Source organism: Ascidiella aspersa, chromosome 1 (assembly GCF_963924565.1).
Source record: "Ascidiella aspersa chromosome 1, kaAscAspe10.2, whole genome shotgun sequence".
Classification (NCBI taxonomy): domain Eukaryota; kingdom Metazoa; phylum Chordata; class Ascidiacea; order Phlebobranchia; family Ascidiidae; genus Ascidiella; species Ascidiella aspersa.
Window position 1 is genome coordinate 5,981,387 of NC_139447.1, and position 26,871 is coordinate 6,008,257.

Here is a 26,871-nt window from a genome sequence, read left to right on the forward strand (position 1 = left end):
ATCATACTTTGAGTGACAATTAGTGTACCCAAGTTAAATACAGACTTCAGTGCACTTAAGACATTGTTTTCAAATGACTTGACTTGACATATAGATTTTGGACAAACGACAATTTAAATAACTTAGATTAAAATTAAGGGTATTAATTAAATATAGTTTTGGTTAAATCCACTTTACATTTGGCGAAAAACAGTTTGCTGGTGTTTGTTTTGTTTTGGTAATTGCTACGTAAAATAGGTAAAACAGGTTGATCGATTATTATTTATTTTAAATCGTTGTATTTGAATTCTAATGACCTGATTTGCAACTGACTTGGATCGCGCATTGTTGGTTCAGTTCAATAGCTTTCATATTTTTTAACGTGACCTCTTGATTTTTTTTTCTGCTTCGCGTGGCCACGGTAGTCAAACAAAAAATCAAAAAAGGACGTCATAAATTGACGTCACAATGCAAATAGACTTATAAATCAGCTGATTTCGGTGCAAAAATGTGAAAGTGAAACCGTTTTTTTTTAATGATCTATTTTCTTAAAAAAATAAATAAAAATTGATTACTTCTTAAATATACACTAAAATTTTAATTAGGCCCTAATGGAAACGCTAAAACTAGGACCCCAGTTTAAGAATCCCTGCTCTAAGCACTGCATTTTGATACTTATTGACACGACACCCTCCTGTACACTTTTTGTCAAGGTTCTTGTACGACGTCACTGTTCGCATGCTCCAACCGGTTGACTTCTTTAGCATTGAAGTTTCCATTTGTGAGACTGAAGTGATCGAGTCTGTCCAAGTGCTCGGCTTCGAAACAGACCAAACGGCAGTTGCTGGTCCGATCGAAGTACCCGGAGTTAGCGTGTCGAAGCATAGGTAATTAGGAAAAGTATATTGTAATGTTCAACAAAAAAATACTTACGGCAAAGGCTTATTTATGTACAAACGTTTCGACTACCTGTTCGGGCAATCTTCTGCAGGGAAATATAATTACAACGTTATAACGTGGTCCTGTTGTATTTCTTTTACGGCTTGTCGTGTATGTCATGTATATATTTTTTCGCCTATAGTTGCAATTATATTGCCCTGAAGAAATCGTGTTCAAAGGCGTCCAACGAAATAAGCTGATTTTTCTCAAGTTTAGATTGCGAAGCTAAAGCGACATTTCGTGGTGTTGTAAATTGCAGACTTTTACAGCAACGTTGTTTCGTTAGTTCTAGCAAACCCAACGTTTAAACAATCAATTTCATTTTGCACTACTATTTATTTGAAACTGTACTAATTGAAATTGCACTAAGTAAGAAAGTCAAGAAAAACTATAGTTCATTCGAAAAACACTGCAATTCCACAAAAGGTATGCGTAATTCGACCTGAGTTTGATTGCCTATCTATGGATCTAATACCAACGGATCAATGCCGAAAACGCCCCTTAATTCGTGTTAAATGTGCGCAGGAGCACGGCCGAAATCAGATACTCGCCGTCGGTCACCCAGCAGGAGGCAATCTCCCCGTTCGGACTCAACGGGAAGTTTTCAGTCGATTACAACCTGACGTTGAGCAGAAAGAAGGGAGATTTTGTACTGGCCGGAAGGTAATGATCAGGAACTTGAATAACGCCAAACACAATTCAACACGAGAATATACCTTTAAAAACTGAAAAAAAATATTTAGGATAAAACGTCAAGATTCAAGATTTGGGATAGCTAAAATACCTTGTGGTTATTGATTCGAGCTGCCCATTAATGTTAAAAGTAACAATAATTGGAAATAAAGAGTGCTTAGATAAATGTATTAGTTTTGTCGTCTCGTGTTTTAGTTGTGTTTTGACATAAATTGAGCCTTTGAGAAAATACGTATAACATTACAATTTTTATGATCAGACGCTAATCAAATATGCGCACCTACACTCGAATCATAGTTGACTCCTTTCTTAATAGAATCTAGTTGGATAACTACATAAACTTATTTGTTTATTCTTATTCAATGTATCTTTCCCTAGATTTCAAACACTTTCTATGCAGTTAGTCAAAATCTGATCAACTCACAGGTTTAGAACTGGAAAACAATGTTGAATTATTATGCTTACAATCTTCTCCATATTCATAGTCCAACTCACAATACACAAGTTCTCGTACACAGTGAACATTTATCCAGGGTCGCCCAAAATAATTTGTAGTTGTCTTCCATACCTACTTGACCTTATAAAAGTTTCTTCCCCTGACAGCTACTTCGCACATTTCATCAACCCAGAAGGCTTGCCGATCCCTAAGAGGGTCGTCTTCGCTCTAGACATTTCCGGATTCATGTATGGCCACAAGATGGATCAAGTGAGATCAGCAATGGCCAGTATCCTGGCCAATCTTGGAGCGCTTGTAAGTTGCCTATTTTTTTTCAGCTGTAATATAATGCGGACATCGTATTGTAACTGTAAACTTTTCCTGCACAGTCGGAGTACCATTAACTTGAGCTTCTTGAGACTTGACTTAAGTCTTTTGGACTAATGAATTGGTTTGAAATAAAGTGTTTTCATTTTTATATCTAAAATTTGGTTATGTATTTTAATTTTCGCAAATAAAACAATTTTCTTGCTATATTTTGCATTTAATTTATTTTTTACTTGAGTTATTACTCACAATCAGACGAGTTTACCAGTTCTAACACTTTGACGTAATAGTTTTAAGGCAAGAAATTGAGTTGAAGTTGACTTGCTCTAATTATGACGTGACTTGGGCAACCGATGACTTGGACTGGGACTTGACTTGTTATTCATTTGAAAAGACTTGACTTGGACTTAAATTTTCGAATGACTTGACTGGGACTTTAGTCATTTCAAAATGACTTGTTTACAACACTGTTATTTAAGACTACGCATGTCTCTTTTAGGACGCTTTCGGCATCCTAGTTTTCAACGGTACCGTGACGCCCTGGGAACCGGCCGGACCCAACGTAACAATGGTTCCAGTCACCCCCGAAAACGTGGGTAAGGCAAACAAATTCCTCGCCGAAATTCGACCTCGAGGGGCACGAATATACAGGCAGCTCTATACGAAGCTATCCTGACGCTGAGGGAATACGTGAAAAAGGGAATTGCGGGTAAGAAAAGTTAATATTATTTTGAGTCAATAGATATTTTACTTGAAATAATTCATGTAATCTAACTTGAAATATTTTACTTGAAAACAATCATGTAAGTTTTGTGCGCACTATTTAGGTCAACATTTATGACTAAATATATTATTGATGAGCCATGCTCCACCACTGATCTCGCCGAATTTAACGATCGGGCGAGACAGTGAGTCGAAAATTGAAAACTCTCCATTTAAAATACCAACTTTGAAGACTCGAATATATATATATACTAAATGCACTACAATGATACATAAACAATTGTGTAAAGAAGCTTGAAAATAGAGCAAAAACTAAAGTTTTAAAGTAGTCAAAATGTAACGCGGTACCTCGCAACAACAGGTTCACAAATAATATAATAAAAAAAATGTTTTGTCTGTCGTATTGTCAGGTGTTCAGTCTAACATTAAACCAATTGGGTGAATTTAACCAAGTGTGCGCAAGCCAAAAGTTTGTTACCCACTAATGAAGTGGAGCTAACTATCTCAAGCAAAAAAATGTTATTACATTAGCTTAAATGTTTAAAGACTCTTTTACGCGGAAAAGCGGGAAAACTGCGGCAAAGGCCCTTTTCACCGCAAAAAGCAGACTTTTAGTGAATCAATAAATTACATAGAATTAATTCGTTTTAAGCAAAAAACATAACACAAAAAATAATTTATTTCAGCAAATTAACCGATTATAACTCGATAAAAAACGTTTAGGCCTTCTCTATAATCCCAATAAAGTCGATTTAAATATTTACTATGAAAAAGTAAAACTATTTCTCGATAACAACGTTTACCTTTCACATTGTGTCAAAACAACGTTACTCATTCTACAGATTTAAACAAGGTGCACATAGGAAAATTCAAACGTGACGAATATTGCGCAAAGTACCCTTTTCACTGAATTGCAACGTTTACCACAGTTAGTTGCGGAGTATATACAAAAAAATTATTCTTTACTGATACTTAGGTTGGTTTTGTTTTTCAGGCACCGCTCTAGGTGGACCACTTGGGTTTCTCCCAGCAGCCGACATGATTCTTCTGTTAACTGATGGTCGCCCAAACATTGGCATCACAAACCCCAGAACTATTGAAAAGGGAGTCTTAATCTTGAACAAGTAATTTATCCGTTTAACCGATAGTGGACCGATACTAGAAAAAGGCTGCCCACCCCTGCCTTGATACAATACAACATTGTTTCTAGAGTCAATAAAACGCACCTTCTATTTAATAAAACTAGCGTGTGTTTCTTTTATCAGTGGTTTATCCTATTTTCTTATTTCCTATTTTTCGCCGATCAGAGGTTATAGACACATTAAGTAACGTCAATACCTCCGTGTTATATAACAAACTGTGATTATTTTTCTACAATGAAGGTCTATAAAGCTTTTACCTTGAAAATGTAAAAAAAGTTATTCTGAAGCAATAATCTCCGTTAACATAGATTATATATTACAGTGACAGCTTTGCAATCAACACTGTCGGATTTGGAAGTCTAGTCGACATGAAGTCGCTTAAAAAGATCGCTGCACAAAACAAAGGATTTTCAACTCAAGTTTTCATGGACATCGATGCCCATGTGCAAGTGAGTTGACAGTTCTTTTTGGTTTATTTGCATTTTTATTATTTGCTATTTAATTTACGGTACGTTTTAATGGCATGCTGTTTTTTCATGCGACTTGGCACCTCTGATAAAGGTGACCTACACAGTTTATACCGCAAAAGAAGATTTAGGCAAAGTTTTATTTTTTCTGCAATTCAAAGTCTGCCAATAAATAACAAATAATGTTAAGACTGTTTAGAAAAACATATATATAAAATTAAATTGGTTCTGTAAATTTTACAAATATATATATTTCGAACAACTAATGATGAAGTTTATGTTTTATATCTGTTTTTATTAACATTCTTAACCTCATCTGATACGAAAGTCGGGATATTTCTTCTACATTTTATTTTCTGCGGAAGATTCCTTACTTTAAAAAGTCTTTTAGCTTATTAATTAACAAAAGTATGCAAAATACCAAATTGTCATTTGTCAAATATTGATTTCATGCACGCTTTGAAGCACATCTACACCTTCCCAAGTTATTTTCCCTGATATTAAATTAGAGCTTAAATTCCTACACTAGTTTGGTATAGGATCCGTACCAATACCACCCTAGTATCGGATGAGTACCGATACTAAACTCTGTATCGGGAATAGTCTTCGATTCGATTTTATCGGACATCCCTAATACAATACCCCCAACTCATCCACGCAACAATGCGAGTTCCGGGGGTCGGGAGTTCGAATTTTGGCTCACCCTCAACATACGGTTGATTGAGCAGATTTAAACCACTTCCGCAAGACATAAATCATTTTAAGTCTATTTCTACATGAAAATAACACAGAGCTCTTTCGACGGCATTTTCCAGATCGCCACCTTCTTCGAGTCGATTTCCAACCCTATCCTGACCGATGTTGTTGTGGAGTATGAGAGAGATAAGCTGATCGACACGACCGAGACCACTTTCCCCGCTTACTACGCCGGTGGCGAGCTCATCATTAGTGGGCAGATGCAGACCGACGATGTGACCATAGTGGCAAGGCCTCGCCATCGCCGGCAAGTTTCTCAGGACACCATTTCCTATAGCTTTAAAGGTGAGCGTCAGGTTCAATTTCACGCCGTTATGAGCAAACAAATAGCCTGCAGTGAGGTTAGAACTGCACTGAGGTTTCTAAAAGCCGTGATCGCTGGTCAAAAAACAGCTTCAAAAGCGCTAGATCACCTTTGTTAACACACATTTGTATGTGCACGTTTCGTTGCTCATAAAAACATATTGTAAAATTCAGTTAGAGATAACATAGTTTTCGGCTATTTCAACTTTTGGCAATACTTGGTCGCTCTCCGTTGGTCTGTAGGGAATATGTTTTCCGCCAAATGTATAATCCCAGATTTCTTTGTCATCCTTGTATTTAAAGACTTGGACAACTAGATATTTTTTAGATTTTTCAAATAAAATTAAGAATTAGAATTACCGAATTACACTTAATTATTCACAATCAATTTGATTTAAGTCGCAATTCATTTTCATAAGAATGGGAATGGGTAATACTTGTGTGCTCATTTTATGTTTTAGCATAGCATATGCTTTTTAGACAGAAAAAATCACTCAAATTCTTTGTAATGATTGAGAAAAAATGCTGTTTGAAAAGGTAAAATAATAAAAAAATGCTGTTGGACAAAGTAGCATTTTCGGGAAAATCTGAATTATATTAGACGTATTTTGCTCTAATTTATTGAATTAGAAAACTAGAATTATCCAGCTGTTACTGTCTGTTAATATGCAAACATTTCAGTTTTTGGTAATTTTATATTCCATTTTTGTGCATTATCTAAATAATTTTGAAAAATTATGACCTAACATGATAAAAAAAATTTCTTACTTTTTTGCCAAGTCAAAAAATAATTGCCCAACAAATTATGTACGATACTAGAATATATTCGCATTAATTGCAGGAAGAACACGAACAACAGAGAAGGTCTACACGGAGGACATTCAACCGAGGTCAATCGGTGTTTGCGACGACGAAGACAAGGTAGTGTGGGGCTCGAGTCAGCTAGTTGAACTTAAGTTATTTATACAATAGAAGGGCGTTCTAATTAACACTTTCTTTTGACTCCAAACCCAGTTTGCGTGACTAACTCGCGAGCCAACCACAATAGACTAAGATGATTAGAATAGTATTAATTGATGAACGAACAACCAGTTTTAACCTATAGATCAGCGGAGCAAGTTAGTACAGTGCTTCTCAACAGGGGTGCCATTTCCAACGCTTAAGGGTGCCAAGAGAAATTTTAGAATTTTTTAGAATCGGATTTTATTCAACTCTTACAACTTTTTTTAAAGATTAGAGTGAAATAAATCCAATTATAACCACTACATTGTGTGGAGTTGATGTGTGTTGTTCCAGTTCAGTTAATTAAGTGACACTATAGTAAATTACCCACAGAAAAATCTTGTACGGGTGCCGCAATCTATTTTTTATTTCTGAGGCGTACCGCTAGCCATAAAAGGCTAAAACACTGAGTTAGCATAATGCAGAAGCCACTTACAAATATATCAGTGCACTCTAGGACAATTAAGAAGGGTAGTTTTTAAGCGAATTGCTTGTCTTAAATACACAAGCGTAAAGGCTCACGAAAGAGAAATGGTCAAAAGAAAAACGCTAATTAATATACAACACTAAGGTGAGTTTAACATTGCTTCGGCACAAAATGCGAATAACAAATAAATCTACCACACAAACACAAAGTACTTGTAATTAATTAACCAACCAAATAATAATGAAAATGTAGTTTAATTCAAACGTTCGAAGCCGTAATTAAGTTTAAACTAACCACAGGTCAGATTTAACCAATCACAGGTCAGATTCTCAAGCAGTTAAACGACATGGTTAGGCATTCCGGAAGCCAATATTTTGATTTTTACGGATACGCCTTAAGGTCAGGAGTATGTTTGCGAAGTAGTGCAAATTCTAATGCTTTCAAAATTTACATGTTAGGTCAAAATTTGTTAAAATTTTTTTAAGACAAAATCGAATAAAAATGCACATAAATCGTTTACAAAATTAAAAAAAAACTATAGTCAGCTTTTTGCAATTGGTCGTTCATTTTTTTTTTAAATTTATCGTTTAATTTCATCAAAAAAATTAATTTTCATTTATATTCAAAAGTCACATTAACCGTATTATATCTTCATTAGAGCAATATAAGGTATAAAAAACGCTTGATTAAAGACGCCTAGGTTATTTAAATCAATGTATTTCTAACAGGTCAAAATTTTGTCAAAATAAATTATTTTTAGGTAAAATTTGTCAAAATTTCTTAATTTTTAGGTCCAAAAATAATCGCCTTTCTTATCAGCTACAAATTCAAAATGCTTATAAACACTTAAAATCGTTTTCAAACTGAAGAATATACACTGCTATACAGGCAATTAAAAATCAATTAGACCACAATGATCAGTCTGAGCAAAGAGACTTTAACAATCTCTTTGGTCTGAGTTATAACGAGAAGGCATTAGCAACTATCATTAGCTATAGCCCTAATGAATTTACGTTCATTTTTGAATTAGGCGCGTATATTGCACACAACATTCATTTCCGAATAAACTACTCGTATAGGAAAATAAAATTTCCTGTTTGTATGAGTAGCGTCAAATTACAATTTAATATCATGGGTGCGTATGGAGCAATACAATGTTATTTAAACCTAACGACCACTGTCAGATAACATAATTATTTTGAAGTTCCACGCTAGCACTTTCTCTAATCAGTTCACTATAATGTTCAAATAAATCAAGTTGATACATAACACCTGAACTGTGTACATTGATTCGTTGTATTTCGTTGTACTGACGAATAGAAGGACGAATATGAGGACTAATATATTATGTACCCAAATAGAGATAAAAGTGTACCCAAATAGAGATAAATTGTAAACAAATAATTACAAATACTTGCATATGAACTTTATTTCGTTTAAACAAAGTATAAACAATGTGGTTTGAAGTATATGTGTTTTGTGTTGTTTTGAAGCCAATAAATGATATAGCACCTAATATCCAACCAATAAAAACGAGGAATAAAAGTGATTTGAAATCAGCTCTACGTAAATTACCAAACAACGTAGGTCATTAATAAACTATGTAAAGACAAATTGTATTGGATTCTCGACAAGCTTTCGCACAACCGTGCTTCATCAGGTCAAAGTAGAAATGAAAATAATTAAAATACACGTAAAAGCACAAGCGCGTGTAATTATGTCACGTTACGCCTCGTAGCTCGCCTTACTACACGCAATCGCCAACGTAGTTTAAAGCACAGACCTCCTGTTAGTATTGTTATTTCGTCAGTCGCACACGTCTTTCCAAACATATGTTTATGGATATGTTATTCTTCAATATTGTTATAGCCTTTTACTCGTGCTTTTGCTTTTACGTGCATTTTAGCTATTTTCATTTCTACTTGATGAAGCACGGTTGTGCGAAAGCTTGTCGAGAATTCATTACAATTTGTCTTTAAATAGTGCCACTTGATTCCTCTCAAACAATTTACGTCATTAATAAAATCTAAAATTCTACGTAAATTCAAAAAACGTTTGTCTTTGTCGAAATGAAATTGAAATTCAACAATACGCATTGCCATAATCCAACGAAACTCCATTGACAAATGCAACGTTATATATTTGTTTGCTTCACACTTTTCGCACACTTTCGGTCACTCAAGGTCACCTGAAGTCACGTACAAGGTTGTGCACTTCGCGCAACAAACGCCCTACTAAGCAACCTTGGACAACTAGATAATTCTGGAAGTTTACCAGTTTTAGTAGTATAAAGGTATTGTTTATGACACAGACTTGACTTGAAGTTGACTCGCCATAATTATGACTTGACTGGGACTTGACTCGGGCAACCGATGACTTCGAATGGGACTTGACTCTATTCGAAAATACTTGAATTGGACTTAAGTCATCAAAATGACTTTTACAACATTGACTGAAATACGTTTATTTCCTCAGGTGATGAATTTCACTCAGCGTTTACATGTTTTCATGCAACTCAAACACCTTCTTCGTCAAATCGACGCGACCACAAACAAAACCATTGAGGAGAACCTTAAGAAAATCGCTTTGAACCGATCCTTGCAGTAAGCATCTGCGAATAATTAACTCAACGAATAACTGAAGTGTGTCTGTGACATTTTACGTTTTTAATGTTGCTAGTATACTCTCATTTATACTGTGTTTATATGTAGGTCTTAAAAAACAATTTGAAATTATCTAAATTATATCTTCATAAACATTCAAAAGAAGAGAAAACACTTTCCTCGCGCTAATGTAATCATGTAAAGCATTTAGATGCAATTTTCTAAAAATTGAAAAGTTCATCGCACGGGCTCTGAATTTAGTAAACAGTTTTGTTTTTTTGAACAAATGGAATAACTCTTTACTCATTTTCAACATTGTTTTATTGATTCAACATGACTATGTTGAAAATGAATAAAGAGTTATTCGAAACGTTCAAAATGCTTCCTACTTCTGTATGGGCTTTGATATTCTTACTACGTCTTACTACAAATACCTCCAACCATTATGATCCGAAGTTTTTATCCGCTAACAAAATATACACAATTAAACTCTAAACTCTAACATGTCGCTTCGGTGCCCCTCAAAATAGCACAATTAACAAGGTTCCAACAGCCAAACTATACCATGTGTTTATAAGTGTTGACAAATGACTTGGGTTCAAATGAAATGATTTTTTAATTATAAAATTGGGTTATTTATCTTAAGTTTTGAACATTGCTTGCTATATGTTGCGTTTCGTGCTATATTTTAGTTGGGTTACTGCTCATAATAGGAGTAGTTTACCAATTAAAATAGTTTAACGTTTCACTTTTATGACAAGGACTTGACTTGAAATTGACTTTGCTCTAATTATGACTTGACTAGGACTTGACTTGTTATTTATTAAAAATGACTTGACTTGGATTTAAGTTCCTTCAAAAAATGACTTGACTTAGACCTAAGTCTATTTTTACAAATGACTTAACTGGGACTTAAGTCATTTCAAATGACTTCTTTACAAAACTTGCGTTTACAAAACAACTTCTCCTCAGGTTCGACTTTGTGACGCCCGGCATCACTTCCATGATCGTCCTTAAGCCGGAAGACATCAAGGAGCTCGAGGAAGCTCTCACAACTACAGCTGCTCCTACTACCACCGCGATTGCCTTCACATCTGTTCCCGGGAGACCTTTCGGGGACAGAGGCTTATCATTGGGTGGCATGGCTGGCACGCTCGGTAAGATTACCCACCGATATAGCCTACCCTACCCTTTTTGGTTTCCGTTTGTCACAGCTGTTAGATTTTTACGGTAAAGTTTAATCAGGTGACGGCTAGACTTGTGCTATCCGGATAGCGGCTAACCAGTTAACCAAGGACTTTTTTGCCATCTGGTATCCGGATGCATTTTATTAAAGCTGCCCACAAAATAAATCAAAATCAAAAAGTGAAGCTGATATACCACTCCAAAACTGCCCTCACTAGAAACAGTTATACTTTGTACCGGTAACTTCAAGCTTTATTTTAAATGGAAAAACTACAGAACGAATGCTGTCTTTGCTGCGACTTGCAACATCAATCCCCATTTTCCGTTCCTTTTGTAACTCATCAGTCCGTTTTCGCCAATGTTTCTTCAAGTAAATATGTTTGTCGAAAAGCCAAGCAGGTTTACAGTTTGAAAGTATCGCTTACTCTCGCGAGCACTGAAGACCTAGGTCTACTAAAATATGTTGGCCAACCCTAGTGAGGCGTTGACTTCACTTAATTACTGATCCGCAGCGCTAAGGTCAGGTCCATAAGCATTGCACCAGGCATGATTAACTTGAATTATTTTTAGGGTATGCGACACCTTGTACAAACTAAGGAAACAATAGGAATCCTTGATCGGCATACTGCTATATTACATCTTGCCAAAACAAATACGCCTAATTTATCCGTGTTGGCTGCAATGTAGGTTTTGTAATTCTTTCTCGAAAGTGTTTTTTTTTTAGTCTAAAATGTGCCTATAATAAACGTTTCCCAATGCTCTTTCTATACTTTTATAATTGTGTTCAACAAATCATTTATTCGTTTCACGTGTCTTCAAATTTGGGTTTTAGGACAAAGCTTGACCCAGCACGTTTTGCTTTAAGTGTACACACCTGGGTGTTTTAGAGAACTACTGACTATCTGCAATGTAAATTACCGCTTAACCATTGCGGCGTATCTGCAGGTCCGTCCTTTGCGTCGGAGGCACGTCCAGTCTCAGTTGATTTTGTCCCGCTAATCGCCCGTCCACCCCCTTCCATTGCCCGACCACCCGTGTCCGGTTCGTCGCGGGATCGAATGGTAATAGCAGGCGACCCGCACATTCTGGTCGACATGAACGAAAATATCGCCATCTGCTTCAACTGGCACGGCAGAATAGGGAGGTAAGATATCACTACACTTTAAATCAGGGCTGGAGTTGGTCTAAAAATAAATCGAGTCCGACTTAAGCCACCCAAAAAGGAACCCGAGTCCGATTCCCTAATCCCGAGTCCGACAAAGGCTTAATGGACGAGTCCGGTTCCGACTCTATGCTGCAGCAAGTATTTCACCAATTTACGTATTAAAATAATGTAGATATTAAACAATCAATTCATATAATGATGTCACATAATTCTTCCACTCACAACACATGGTTGAAAAATATTCTCACATTTGCTATTCCACGTTTACAATTTACAGTTTGCTGTCTTATCAGTTTTAAATTTAGTTCTGGTCATGCGCACGTCGGACTCGGGACTCGGGTAATTTTATGTAGTCTTACTGGAGTCCCGACTCCGACTACGCAGCCCTGCTTTAAATTGTTCTGTGATACCGAGCATGGGTGACATGCAGTAAGTTTGGTGGAGCCCGACATTTATTTCATAGACAAAAGTGAGGTCTGATTTAACAAGTTTGAGAAACACTGCAGTGAACAGATAACAAAACAATGTAAACGATGAAAGAGGGGCACCGAGAAGATTTATACTTTAGTTAAGTTGGCTATACAGTATACTTCGTAACAGTAATTAATCTCAGGAGTAAATTTTAAATGATTTTACTATAATTTTGAAATCTAAGGTACATTCAAATGCCTGCAATTCGACGCCCTTGGTACAATTTCATAGCGTATTTTGTATACGCCGTATGCATAACTTAACGTGTGCACATGCGTTTATTTTATTCGCAGATGTACAACATCATAGCCGACGAGGCTTCTGGCGTGTTCGTAAACGTGAAGTTGTTAGACGTGCCAGGCGCCAGTAACAAGGCCAAACCAAGTTTCTTGGGTGAAGTCGGGATTGTGCTGACGAAGCACAACATGACGATTTTTGTAAGTATACGAACACTTGCTTGGTTGAGGGTTACTTAAGATGTGTTTTAATGTACTGAAAAAAGGTGCTAACTAACATGTACGTTAAGTGTACTGGGCGACAATAACTGGTCAGGAAGAAGCTGATTATGACAATATGGCTAGCAGTTGGGCCAAGGCAGTGTTTCGCAACGTCAAAACATCGTACACAAAAAGTTGTATCAAGAAGCTTACCAATAAAGCAAAATATGGAATCCTAACTAAATTAGACTATCTTTCAACACCTTTGAGAGGTAAAAATGGCACCCTAGAGTGCCGCAGCACCCCGGTTAATATCCACTGGACAAAGAGCTTATAGAAATAAACGAGTGGGTTGACTTTGGTACTGTCCCGATGGATTTTTGCAAACTTATGGATCTGTAGGGTTTTGCCCATTTAGCCATGTTTGACATCTGTTATTTCTCGACAAATCAAGTTATTGCATCGATAAAACTATCACGTTTATGTAGTAAAACTAAAATATCAAAACGATATATTTCAGAGCTACAACCAGTTATTACGTGAATAAAATTACAACGGTTTTGTCATTTATGCATCTCTGCCTTATATGGGTTTACGTTCATTAACTACAACAAAATAGTTATTATTTTAATGTTCGTTTGTTTAGAGTTGAAAAATAAAGCAAGGGTCTATTTACTTTTCAGGTTAGTCCCAGGTTCCTTGTCGTAAATATTGGGAATCGAAACGTCCTTCAACTTCTGAGCAACCAAACAATGTCGAGGTTACGGGGCGGGGTCAAGTTCGAGGTCAAGATCATTTCGAAACGAAGCTCTTTGTTCACCATTACGGTCGACATGTCTCTGCAGTTTCAGGTATACGTTTTGACATCAATAGCAAAACTAAAATCGATTGAATGAACAGAACTGTCATTTGAAATCAGACTCGGCCAATCGCGATATGCAAGAAAAAATACATTTTGACAATAAGATGGCTTTACCGAAGAACCCCTCTCATAACTATTTTAATTTCCAAAACAATCTATCCCACAGACGATCTTGTATTTGTGAATACCAAATGGGTCGTTTTTTGAAGCGCGATGCTTCCAATTTTTAATTTGAGCTTCTTACTTTTCAACCAAAAAAAGTATGTTTTCAAAGATATTGTGCATATCGTTCACGAACTGACGTGATAGTTTTATGTAGGTGTTCGCCAAGTTCCGACTATCCAAGCGCACGTTCCGCGACCACCTTGACTTTTCTGTGAGCAACAACAAGGGCTTGTCGCAAGCCGCTGGAGGCGTGCTCGGACAGTTTCCTCGGCGTGCTCGGACAGTTGCCCTCGACCTCAAGCCAAACTCAAGAACTGCAACGCTGAAGATGAGGTTTGTCCTTAATGGATTTAACAGATAAAGCAAAAAACAATAAAGCGGGCGCAGCAGTGTCTAAGTCAATCACTCTAGGGTGCCATTTTTAACGCTCAAGGGTGCCGAGAGATACTTTGAATTCTTTAGGATTCCAATTTTTGGTTTATTGGTGTTTTTTCAACCTTGTTGCACAGTTAATGCGCTGTTTCAATCTTGTTTTTTGCAACGCTACTGTTAACCAGTCAGCAAAAAACGAGCAAGGGTGCTGCGAACTATTTATAATTTATGTAGAGTGGCGCAAGCCAAAAAAGGTTGCGAAACACTGGTCAGCGATAGAGATTAACATTGGCAGTGTTTTATTGATGAAATGGTTTGGGATCCTGCGTACCTGTGGTTCTCAAACGTTTAGGTTTAGGCGATAACTTGAGGCCAAGTCAAGTGTGTTTTGTTTGTGGTAAGAAAGAATTAATCTAAAACTGAATTGAGAGTATCCTAAAGGCCCTAGATTTTCAATATTGTTTTGTTTTTCGGTAATTTTTTTTGTGCATAAAATTTGACATGTTTTCGGTGCTGTACACACAAAAATATGTTATTAAACTTTCATCAAGCTTTTTTGAAGGCACGGTACGGTTCACATTTACGGCATAGTCGCCAGCCTTACGGAATGGAGCACTTCAATAGGCATAAAGTTTAGGCAACAAAACAGAATCGTTACTTTTGCAGATCTGTCATCGTGAATAGGAATATCCAATGCTTGACATTGTTCCGATACCCGATATTTTTGACAAAAAGTAAGGCGACCCTGAACCAGCTATGGTCAAAAATGCAAAATAGATTAAATTGAAGCGTTCAAACGCCTTTTTCTAGGTTATTACGACAAAAAATATAGTTACCCCAAGTTGTACACCATGGCTGAAAATCCTATATTAATTTAGCATCTGGTCGACACCGATATACCACTCGGGTATATCGGACGAGCACCGATACACTCAGTATCAGATCCGATATTATCGAACATCCCATCGCGAACCTTTTTATTTTGCAGGAAACACGCAACTCAAGTTGTGAACCACACGATGTACGACACCTACACGAAAGAACAGGTTAGCTGTTGGTTCGTCAGCAACCTGTTCGAGATCACCGCCCACAGTCAGACCGAGTACCAAGTTAAAGAAATCTTTTCACACAAGAAATAAAAGCGCTTTCGGGTGTGTTTTTGGTGTTATGTAAGCTGCTTCCTTCTCTGATTGTGTCAAACGATTTCTTTCCATTTCTTAGTTCTTTAAAGCAGGGGTCGGCAACCATTTTTTACACTGCGGACCGGTTTAAAACTGAAATTTTTTCGCGGACCGGCCTTAAAAACAGCAAATGTCCAGGAAAGGATATTTACAACAACTTTTTTCAATGTACTAATTAAAATGCATGTGCTTTTTGAAAATTTCCATTGTTTATAAGCATTGTTTGATTCTATTGCACTTCTGTGTGGGCACGCTTGAACATCAAAAACACATTATGTATGGTCCGTTTTTCATATATTGTATGTACCAGGAGTTAAATTTTACGATAAAAATGCATTTTTGGATGTTGTAAACGTGCTATATAACTCATATGGTCACCTCACGAGTGCTTGATACTTTAGGATTTTTTTATAATACCAATCAACCATAAAGTATATTTCAACGAAAGATAATGTTTTTTGAATATAAAAAAACATTTAATAGATTTTTAGGTTTTTTACGACCTTTTATGTACGCTTTGGGTTTTGATCAAAATTTTAATCTGGCAACCCTGCTACGGACCAGTAACGAACTCCTCGCGGACCGGCGGTTGCCGACCACTGCTTTAAAGCACTCATGTTCCCTTGCACGCTTAGCGTCATGTTGGATTTCTGCCAGTAGTTCACTTTTGGCAATCGTGTTGATTTTTGTTTAACGACCACAATCAGTACAAATAGTTCTACTGTAAATTTCAATCACTTCTGCACAGTTCCATCCAGGTAGAGACGTTTTGAATTTAGCAATGTTGGGTTTAAGCTACTCTGAAATACTACATTTCCGAGTCATGTGCTTTCAAAAATATCGTAGTCATTAAATAAATATATTCGAATCTACTGTTTGTTATTAGTAGTATGTCGACGCAGGAAGTCAGAAATATTATGTCGGAAAACTAAACTCAATTTTAGAAAAATATCTTTGCCACGTTTAACAGCGGAGCACTCGGTTAGATAGAACTAAAAAGTAAAAAAAGTCGAGTTTCGTTTATTGTGGCTAAACAGTAGCAGCATTTAAGCATAAATGTATTTATTTCGCCTCAGCACGTTTTAAGCGGCATTGCGCTCTATGCTGACGCGTTGTAGGATATTACAACATTCGTTTGCGTGAAGGTAAGAAGTTTAAATAGCTCTAAACCAGCAGTTCTCAACCAGTGGGCCATCGCAACAATTTTAGGTGGGCCACAGAGAAATTTCAAAAAACTAGATTTGAAGAATTTGAATTCATTTGTGTCACTTCATTTTACACTTTACAGGAATAAAGGCAATGGGGAATTGAGATGGAAAGTTAATTTTGTGAAAATAAATTTATTGTTCAGCAGCAAATTACTCACTTATCCACAGTTGAATAAATATTCTGTTTAAAATATATTTAGTTCTAAACCTATTTTATAGTTTTTTTTATCTTTCATAAAAAAATAATGAGCCACGGAATTATTGTGGCAACGAAAATGGGCCACGAAAGAAAAAAGGTAGTGAACCAATTCTCTAAATTATGTGACAAAACTGCCAAAACAAGTTGTCGAGGACTGAACATTTCGTAATAACTGCTGCGTAAGTTCTAGAAAACTGAAAGCCACGCTAGACACGAAATGTTTCTTTACAAAGAAGAAGTAGCTGCTACTGAGGACTCAAGTACGGAGTAAAAACGACCCGACTGGCGCAGGTATCGATGTAAGTTCAATGTCAAACGCAAGGTCCGAAGTGTATTGCCGTTAATGCGCTTAAATCAACACGATTGCCAAAAGTGAACTACTGGCAGAAATCCAACATGACGCTAAGCGTGCAAGGGAACATGAGTGCTTTAAAGCAGTGGTCGGCAACCGCCGGTCCGCGAGGAGTTCGTTACTGGTCCGTAGCAGGGTTGCCAGATTAAAATTTTGATCAAAACCCAAAATCGTACATAAAAGGTTGTAAAAAAATCTAAAAATCTATTAAATGTATTTTTATATTCAAAACACATTATCTTTCGTTGAAATATACTTTATGGTTGATTGGTATTATAAAAAAATCCTAAAGTATCAAGCACTCGTGAGGTGACCATATGAGTTACATAGCACGTTTACAACATCCAAAAATACATTTTTATCGTAAAATTTAATCCTGGTACATACAAGATATGAAAAACGGACCATATATAATGTGTTTTTGATGTTCAAGCGTGCCCACACAGAAGTGCAATAGAATCAAACAATGCTTATAAACAATGGAAATTTTCAAAAAGCACATGCATTTTAATTAGTACATTGAAAAAAGTTGTTGTAAATTTCCTTTCCTGGACATTTGCTGTTTTTAAGGCCGGTCCGCGAAAAAATTTCAGTTTTAAAGCGGTCCGCAGTGTAATAAAAGGTTGCCGACCCCTGCTTTAAAGAACTAAGAAATGGAAAGAAATCGTTTGACACAATCAGAGAAGGAAGCAGCTTACATAACACCAAAAACACACCCGAAAGCGCTTTTATTTCTTGTGTGAAAAGATTTCTTTAACTTGGTACTCGGTCTGATTGTGGGCGGTGATCTCGAACAGGTTGCTGACGAACCAACAGCTAACCTGTTCTTTCGTGTAGGTGTCGTACATCGTGTGGTTCACAACTTGAGTTGCGTGTTTCCTGCAAAATAAAAAGGTTCGCGATGAGATGTTCGATAATATCGGATCCGATACTGAGTGTATCGGTGCTCGTCCGATATACCCGAGTGGTATATCGGTGTCGACCAGATGCTAAATTAATATAGGATTTTTAGCCATGGTGTACAACTTGGGGTAACTATATTTTTTGTTGTAATAACCTAGAAAAAGGCGTTTGAACGCTTCAATTTAATCTATTTTGCATTTTTGACCATAGCTGGTTCAGGGTCGCCTTACTTTTTGTCAAAAATATCGGGTATCGGAACAATGTCAAGCATTGGATATTCCTATTCACGATAACAGATCTGCAAAAGTAACGATTCTGTTTTGTTGCCTAAACTTTATGCCTATTGAAGTGCTCCATTCCGTAAGGCTGGCGACTATGCCGTAAATGTGAACCGTACCGTGCCTTCAAAAAAGCTTGATGAAAGTTTAATAACATATTTTTGTGTGTACAGCACCGAAAACATGTCAAATTTTATGCACAAAAAAAATTACCGAAAAACAAAACAATATTGAAAATCTAGGGCCTTTAGGATACTCTCAATTCAGTTTTAGATTAATTCTTTCTTACCACAAACAAAACACACTTGACTTGGCCTCAAGTTATAGCCTAAAACTTATACGTTTGAGAACCACAGATACGCAGGATCCCAAACCATTTTATCAATAAAACACTGCCAATGTTAATCTCTATCGCTTAGACCAGTGTTTCGCAACCTTTTTTGGCTTGCGCCACTCTACTGAAATTATAAATAGTTCGCAGCACCCTTGCTCGTATTTTTGCTGACTGGTTAACAGTAGCGTTGCAAAAAACAAGATTGAAACAGCGCATTAACTGCGCAACAAGGTTGAAAAAACACCAATAAACCAAAAATTGGAATCCTAAAGAATTCAAAGTATCTCTCGGCACCCTTGAGCGTTAAAAATGGCACCCTAGAGTGATTGACTTAGACACTGCTGCGCCCGCTTTATTGTTTTTTGCTTTATCTGTTAAATCCATTAAGGACAAACCTCATCTTCAGCGTTGCAGTTCTTGAGTTTGGCTTGAGGTCGAGGGCAACTGTCCGAGCACGCCGAGGAAACTGTCCGAGCACGCCTCCAGCGGCTTTCGACAAGCCCTTGTTGTTGCTCACAGAAAAGTCAAGGTGGTCGCGGAACGTGCGCTTGGATAGTCGGAACTTGGCGAACACCTACATAAAACTATCACGTCAGTTCGTGAACGATATGCACAATATCTTTGAAAACATACTTTTTTTGGTTGAAAAGTAAGAAGCCCAAATTAAAAATTGGAAGCATCGCGCTTCAAAAAACGACCCATTTGGTATTCATAAATACAAGATCGTCTGTGGGATAGATTGTTTTGGAAATTAAAATAGTTATGAGAGGGGTTCTTCGGTAAAGCCATCTTATTGTCAAAATGTATTTTTTCTTGCATATCGCGATTGACCGAGTCTGATTTCAAATAACAGTGCTGTTCATTCAATCGATTTTAGTTTTGCTATTGATGTCAAAATGTATACCTGAAACTGCAGAGACATGTCGACCGTAATGGTAAACAAAGAGCTTCGTTTCGAAATGATCTTGACCTCGAACTTGACCCCACCTCGTAACCTCGACATTGTTTGGTTGCTCAGAAGTTGAAGGACGTTTCGATTCCCAATATTTACGACAAGGTACCTGGGACTAACCTGAAAAGTAAGTAGACCCTTGCTTTATTTTTCAACTCTAAACAAACGAACATTAAAATAATAACTATTTTGTTGTAGTTAATGAACGTAAACCCATATAAGGCAGAGATGCATAAATGACAAAACCGTTGTAATTTTATTCACGTAATAACTGGTTGTAGCTCTGAAATATATCGTTTAGATATTTTAGTTTTACTACATAAACGTGATAGTTTCATCGATGGAATAATTTGATTTGTCGAGAACTTACAGATGTCAAACATGGCTCAATGGGTAAAACCCTACAGATCCATAAGTTTGCAAAAATCCATCGGGACAGTACCAAAGTCAACCCACTCGTTTATTTCTATAAGCCCTTTGTCCAGTGGATATTAACCGGGGTGCTGCGGCACTCTAGGGTGCCATTTTTACCTCTCAAGGGTGTTGAAAGATAGTCTAATTTAGTTAGGATTCCATATTTTGATCTTTTGGTAAGCTTCTTGATACAACTTTTTATGTACGATGTTTTGACGTTGCGAAACACTGACTTGGTCCAACTGCTAGCCATATTGTCATAATCAGCTTCTTCCTGATCAGTTATTGTCGCCCAGTACACTTAACGTACATGTTAGTTAGCACCTTTTTTCAGTACATTAAAACACGTGTTAAGTAACACTCATCCAAGCAAGTGTTCGTATACTTACAAAAATCGTCATGTTGTGCTTCGTCAGCACAATCCCGACTTCACCCAAGAAACTTGGTTTGGTCTTGTTACTGGCGCCTGGCACGTCTAACAACTTCACGTTTACGAACACGCCAGAAGCTTCGTCGGCTATGATGTTGTACATCTACGAATAAAATAAACGCATGTACACACGTTAAGTTATGCATACGGCGTATACAAAATACGCTATGAAATTGTACCAAGGGCGTCGAATTGCAGGCATTTGAATGTACCTTAGATTTCAAAATTATAGTAAAAGCATTTAAAATTTACTCCTGAGATTAATTACTGTTACGAAGTATACTGTATAGCCAACTTAACTAAAGTATAAATCTTCTCGGTGCCCCTCTTTCATCGTTTACATTGTTTTGTTATCTGTTCACTGCAGTGTTTCTTAAACTTGTTAAATCAGATCTCACTTTTGTCTATAAAATAAATGTCGGGCTCCACCAAACTTACTGCATGTCGTTAAACACCTGCTTGGTCTGCCACTACGAAAACACCCATGCTCGGTATCACAGAACAATTTAAAGCAGGGCTGCGTAGTCGGAGTCGGGACTCGAGTAAGACTACATAAAATTACCCGAGTCCCGAGTCCGACGTGCGCATGAGCAGAACCAAATTTAAAACTGATAAGACAGCAAACTGTAAATTGTAAACGTGGAATAGCAAATGTGAGAATATTTTTCAACCATGTATTGTGAGTGGAAGAATTATGTGACATCATTATATGAATTGATTGTTTAACATCTACATTATTTTATTACGTAAATTGGTGAAATACTTGCTGTAGCATAGAGTCGGAACCGGACTCGTACATTTAGCCTTTGTCGGACTCGGGATTAGGGAATCGGAGTCGGGTTCCTTTTTGGGGGGCTTAAGTCGGACTCGATTTATTTTTAGACCAACTCCAGCCCTGATTTAAAGTGTAGTGATATCTTACCTCCCTATCCTTGCCGTGCCAGTTGAAGCAGATGGCGATATTTTCGTTCAGGTCGACCAGAATGTGCGGGTCGCCTGCTATTACCATTCGATCCCGCGACGAACCGGACACGGGTGGTCGGGCAATGGAAGGGGGTGGACGGGCGATTAGCGGGACAAAATCAACTGAGACTGGACGCGCCTCCAACGCAAAGGACGGACCTGCAGATACGCCGCAATGGTTAAGCGGTAATTTACATTGCAGATAGTCAGTAGTTCTCCAAAACACCCAGGTGTGTATACTTAAAGCAAAACGTGCTGGGTCAAGCTTTGTCCTAAAACCCAAATTTGAAGACACGTGAAACGAATGAATGATTTGTTGAACACAATTATAAAAGTATAGAAACAGCATTTTTTGGATTTAAAAAAAATCACATTCGAGAAAGATTTACAAAACGAACATTGCAGCCAACACGGATAATTTAGGCGTATATGTTTTGGCAAGATGTAATATAGCAGTATGCCGATCAAGGATTCCTATTGTTTCCTTAGTTTGTACAAGGTGTCGCATACCCTAAAAATAATTCAAGTTAATCAAGCCTGGTGCAATGCTTATGGACCTGACCTTAGCGCTGCGGATCAGTAATTAAGTGAAGTCAACGCCTCACTAGGGTTGGCCAACATATTTTAGTAGACCTAGGTCTTCAGTGCTCGCGAGAGTAAGCGATACTTTCAAACTGTAAAACTGCTTGGCTTTTCGACAAACATATTTACCTGAAGAAACATTGGCGAAAACGGACTGATGAGTTATAAAAGGAACGGAAAATGGGGATGGATGTTGCAAGTCGCAGCAAAGACAGCATTCGTTCTGTAGTTTTTCCATTTAAAATAAAGCTTTAAGTTACCGGTACAAAGTATAACTGTTTCTAGTGAGAGCAGTTTTGGAGTGGTATATCAGCTTCACTTTTTGATTTTGATTTGTTTTGTGGGCAGCTTTAATAAAATGCATCCGGATACCAGATGGCAAAAAAGTCCTCGGTTAACTGGTTAGCCGCTATCCGGATAGCACAAGTCTAGCCGTCACCTGATTAAACTTTACCGTAAAAATCTAACAGCTGTGACAAACGGAAACCAAAAAGGGTAGGCTATATCGGTGGGTAATCTTACCGAGCGTGCCAACCATACCACCCAATGAAAAGCCTCTGTCCCCGAAAGGTCTCCCGGGAACAGACGTGAAGGCAATCGGGGTGGTAGTAGGAGCAGCTGTAGTTGTGAGAGCTTCCTCGAGCTCCTTGATGTCTTCCGGCTTAAGGACGATCATGGAAGTGATGCCGGGCGTCACAAAGTCGAACCTGAGGAGAAGTTTAATTGTATACACAAGTTTTGTAAAGAAGTCATTTGAAATGACTTAAGTCCCAGTTAAGTCATTTGTGAAAATAGACTTAGGTCTAAGTCAAGTCATTTTTTGAAGGAACTTAAGTCCAAGTCAAATCATAATTAGAGCAAAGTCAATTTCAAGTCAAGTCCTTGTCATAAAAGTGAAACGTTAAACTATTTTAGTTGGTAAGCTAGTCCTATTATGAGCAGTAACCCAACTAAAATATAGCACGAAACGCAACATATAGCAAGCAAATTGTTTTATGTTCAAAACTTGAGATAAATAACCCAATTTTATAATTAAAAAATCATTTCATTTGAACCCAAGTCATTTGTCAACACTTATAAACACATGGTATAGTTTGGCTGTTGGAACCTTGTTAATTGTGCTATTTTGAGGGGCACCGAAGCGACATGTTAGAGTTTAGAGTTTAATTGTGTATATTTTGTTAGCGGATAAAAACTTCGGATCATAATGGTTGGAGGTATTTGTAGTAAGACGTAGTAAGAATACCAAAGCTCATACAGAAGTAGGAAGCATTTTGAACGTTTCGAATACCTCTTTATTCATTTTCAACATAGTCATGTTGAATCAATAAAACAATGTTGAAAATGAGTAAAAAGTTATTCCATTTGTTCAAAAAAACAAAACTGTTTACTAAATTCAGAGCACGTGCGATGAACTTTTCAATTTTTAGAAAATTGCATCTAAATGCTTTACATGATTACATTAGCGCGAGGAAAGTGTTTTCTCTTCTTTTGAATGTTTATGAAGATATAATTGGGATAATTTCAAATTGTTTTTTAAGACCTACATATAAACACAGTATAAATGAGAGTATAATAGCAACATTAAAAACGTAAAATGTCACAGACACACTTCAGTTATTCGTTGAGTTAATTATTCGCAGATGCTTACTGCAAGGATCGGTTCAAAGCAATTTTCTTAAGGTTCTCCTCAATGGTTTTGTTTGTGGTCGCGTCGATTTGACGAAGAAGGTGTTTGAGTTGCATGAAAACATGTAAACGCTGAGTGAAATTCATCACCTGAGAAAATAAACGTATTTCAGTCAATGTTGTAAAAGTCATTTCGATGACTTAAGTCCAATTCAAGTCTTTTCGAATAAAGTCAAGTCCCATTCGAAGTCATCGGTTGCCCGAGTCAAGTCCCAGTCAAGTCATAATTATGGCGAGTCAACTTCAAGTCAAGTCTGTGTCATAAACAATACCTTTATACTACTAAAACTGGTAAACTTCCAGAATTATCTAGTTGTCCAAGGTTGCTTAGTAGGGCGTTTGTTGCGCGAAGTGCACAACCTTGTACGTGACTTCAGGTGACCTTGAATGACCGAAAGTGTGCGAAAGTGTTCTGAAGCAAACAAATATATAACGTTGCATTTGTCAATGGAGTTTCGTTGGATTATGGCTATGCGTATTGTTGAATTTCAATTTCATTTCATGAAAGACAAACGTTTTTTGAATTTACGTAGAATTTTAGATTTTATTAATGACGTAAATTATTTGAGAGGAATCAGGTGGCACTATGTAAAGACAAATTGTAATGAATTCTCGACAAGCTTTCGCACAACCGTGCTTCGTCAAGTAGAAATGAAAATAATTAAAATGCACGTAAAAGCAAAAGCACGAGTAAAAGGCTATAACAATATTGAAGTCTAACATATCCATAAACATATGTTTGGAAAGACGTGTGCGACTGACGAAATAACAATACTAGTTGGCGATTGCGTGTAGCAAGGCGTGCTACGAGACGTAATGTGACATAATTACACGCGCTTGTGCTATAACGTGCTTTTTAATTATTTTCATTTCTACTTTGACCTGATGAAGCACGGTTGTGCGAAAGCTTGTCGAGAATCCAATACAATTTGTCTTTACTTAGTTTATTAATGACCTAAGTTGTTTGGTAATTTACGTAGAGCTGATTTCAAATCACTTTTATTCCTCGTTTTTATTGGTTGGATATTAGGTGCTATATCATTTATTGGCTTCAAAACAACACAAAACACATATACTTCAAACCACATATACAACCACATTGTTTATACTTTGTTTAAACGAAATAAAGTTCATATACAAGTATTTGGAATTATTTATTTTACCATTTATCTCTATTTGGGTACACTTTTATCTCTATTTGGGTACATAATATATTAGTCCTCATATTCGTCTTCCTCTATTCGTCAGTACAGCGAAATACAACGAATCAATGTACACAGTTCAGGTGTTATGTATCAACTTGATTTATTTGAACATTATAGTGAACTGATTAGAGAAAGTGCTAGCATGGAACTTCAAAATAATTATGTTATCTGACAGTGGTCGTTAGGTTTAAATAACATTGCATTGCTCCATACGCACACATGATATTAAATTGTAATTTGACGCTACTCATACGAACAAGAAATTTTATTTTCCTATACGAGTAGTCGGAAATGAATGTTGTGTGCAATATATGCGCCTAATTAAAAAATGAACGCAAATTCATTAGGGCTATAGCAAGTGATTGTTGCTAATGCCTTCTCGTTATAACTTGGACTGATCATTTTGGTCCAATTGATTTTTAATTACCTGTATAGCAGTGTATATTCTTCAATTTGAAAACGATTTTAAGTGTTTATAAGCATTTTGAATTTGTAGCTGATAAGAAAGGCGATTATTTTTTGACCTAAAAATTAAGAAATTTTGACAAATTTTACCTAAAAATAATTTATTTTGACAAAGTTTTGACCTGTTAGAAATACATTGATTTAAATAACCTAGGCGTCTTTAATCACGCGTTTTTTATACCTTATATTGCTGTAATGAAGATATAATACGGTTAATGTGACTTTTGAATATAAACCAAAACTAATTTTTTTGATGAAATTGAACAATAAATTAAAAAAAAAAAACTGAACGACCAATTGCAAAAAGCTGACTATAGTTTTTTTAATTTTGTAAACGATTTATGTGCATTTTAATCGATTTTGACTTAAAAAAATTTTAACAAATTTTGACCTAACATGTAAATTTTGAAAGCATTAGAATTTGCACTACTTCGCAAACACACTCCTGACCTTAAGGCTGTAAAAATCAAAATATTGGCTTCCGGAATGCCTACCCATGTCGTTTAACTGCTTGAGAATCTGACCTGTGATTGGTTAGTTTAAGCTTACGGCTTCGAGTGTTTGAATTAAACTATATTTTCATTATTATTTGGTTGGTCAATTAATTACAAGTACTTTGTGTTTGTGTGGCAGATTTATTTGTTATTCGCATTTTGTGTCGAAGCAATGTTAAACTCACCTTAGTGTTGTATATTAATCAGCGTTTTTCTTTTGACCATTTCTCTTTCGAGAGCCTTTACGCTTGTGTATTTAAGACAAGCAATTCGCTTAAAAACTACCCTTCTTAATTGTCCTAGAGTGCGCTGATATATTTGTAAGTGGCTTCTGCATTATGCTAACTGAGTGTTTCTCAGCCTTTTATGGCTAGCGGCCCGCCTTAGAAATAATAAATAGATTGCGGCACCCGTACAAGATTTTTCTGTGGGTAATTTACTATAGTGTCACTTAATTAACTGAACTGGAACAACACACATCAACTCCACACAATGTAGTGGTTATAACTGGATTTATTTCACTCTAATCTTTAAAAAAAGTTGTAAGAGTTGAATAAAATCCGATTCTTAAAAATTCTCAAATTTCTCTTGGCACCCTTAAGCATTGGAAATGGCACCCCGGTTGAGAAGCACTGTACTAACTTGCTCCGCTGATCTATAGGTTAAAACTGGTTGTTCGTCCATCAATTAATGCAATTCTAATCACCTTAGTCTATTGTGGTTGGCTCGCGAGTTAGTCACGTAACCTGGGTTTGGAGTCAAAAGAAA

General features: G+C 36.7%; 2 protein-coding genes across 2 annotated transcripts in view; one reads left to right on the top strand and one right to left on the bottom strand.

Annotated features, from left to right (window-relative positions):
• The window catches only part of LOC146166741 (inter-alpha-trypsin inhibitor heavy chain H3-like), a 30,698-nt gene extending 14,686 nt beyond the window's left edge, over positions 1–16,012 (top strand). Inside the window, exons 14-29 of the mRNA XM_083384846.1 lie at positions 693–866; positions 1,444–1,581; positions 2,215–2,362; positions 2,874–2,966; positions 3,026–3,083; positions 4,092–4,221; positions 4,562–4,688; positions 5,522–5,747; positions 6,607–6,686; positions 9,670–9,797; positions 10,770–10,954; positions 11,928–12,119; positions 12,904–13,055; positions 13,739–13,906; positions 14,237–14,415; positions 15,443–16,012. Of these exons, the coding sequence (XP_083240972.1) occupies positions 693–866; positions 1,444–1,581; positions 2,215–2,362; positions 2,874–2,966; positions 3,026–3,083; positions 4,092–4,221; positions 4,562–4,688; positions 5,522–5,747; positions 6,607–6,686; positions 9,670–9,797; positions 10,770–10,954; positions 11,928–12,119; positions 12,904–13,055; positions 13,739–13,906; positions 14,237–14,415; positions 15,443–15,593 (2,329 nt within the window). The 3' untranslated portion in view covers positions 15,594–16,012. The remainder of the gene's footprint in view (positions 1–692; positions 867–1,443; positions 1,582–2,214; positions 2,363–2,873; positions 2,967–3,025; positions 3,084–4,091; positions 4,222–4,561; positions 4,689–5,521; positions 5,748–6,606; positions 6,687–9,669; positions 9,798–10,769; positions 10,955–11,927; positions 12,120–12,903; positions 13,056–13,738; positions 13,907–14,236; positions 14,416–15,442) is intronic.
• Positions 16,013–17,776: 1,764 nt separating this feature from the next.
• The window catches only part of LOC146166742 (inter-alpha-trypsin inhibitor heavy chain H3-like), a 31,810-nt gene continuing 22,715 nt past the window's right edge, over positions 17,777–26,871 (bottom strand). Inside the window, exons 24-30 of the mRNA XM_083384855.1 lie at positions 23,902–24,029; positions 22,773–22,957; positions 21,628–21,827; positions 20,665–20,808; positions 19,814–19,981; positions 19,305–19,483; positions 17,777–18,273 (exon numbers count right to left, since the gene is read on the bottom strand). Of these exons, the coding sequence (XP_083240981.1) occupies positions 18,123–18,273; positions 19,305–19,483; positions 19,814–19,981; positions 20,665–20,808; positions 21,628–21,827; positions 22,773–22,957; positions 23,902–24,029 (1,155 nt within the window). The 3' untranslated portion in view covers positions 17,777–18,122. The remainder of the gene's footprint in view (positions 18,274–19,304; positions 19,484–19,813; positions 19,982–20,664; positions 20,809–21,627; positions 21,828–22,772; positions 22,958–23,901; positions 24,030–26,871) is intronic.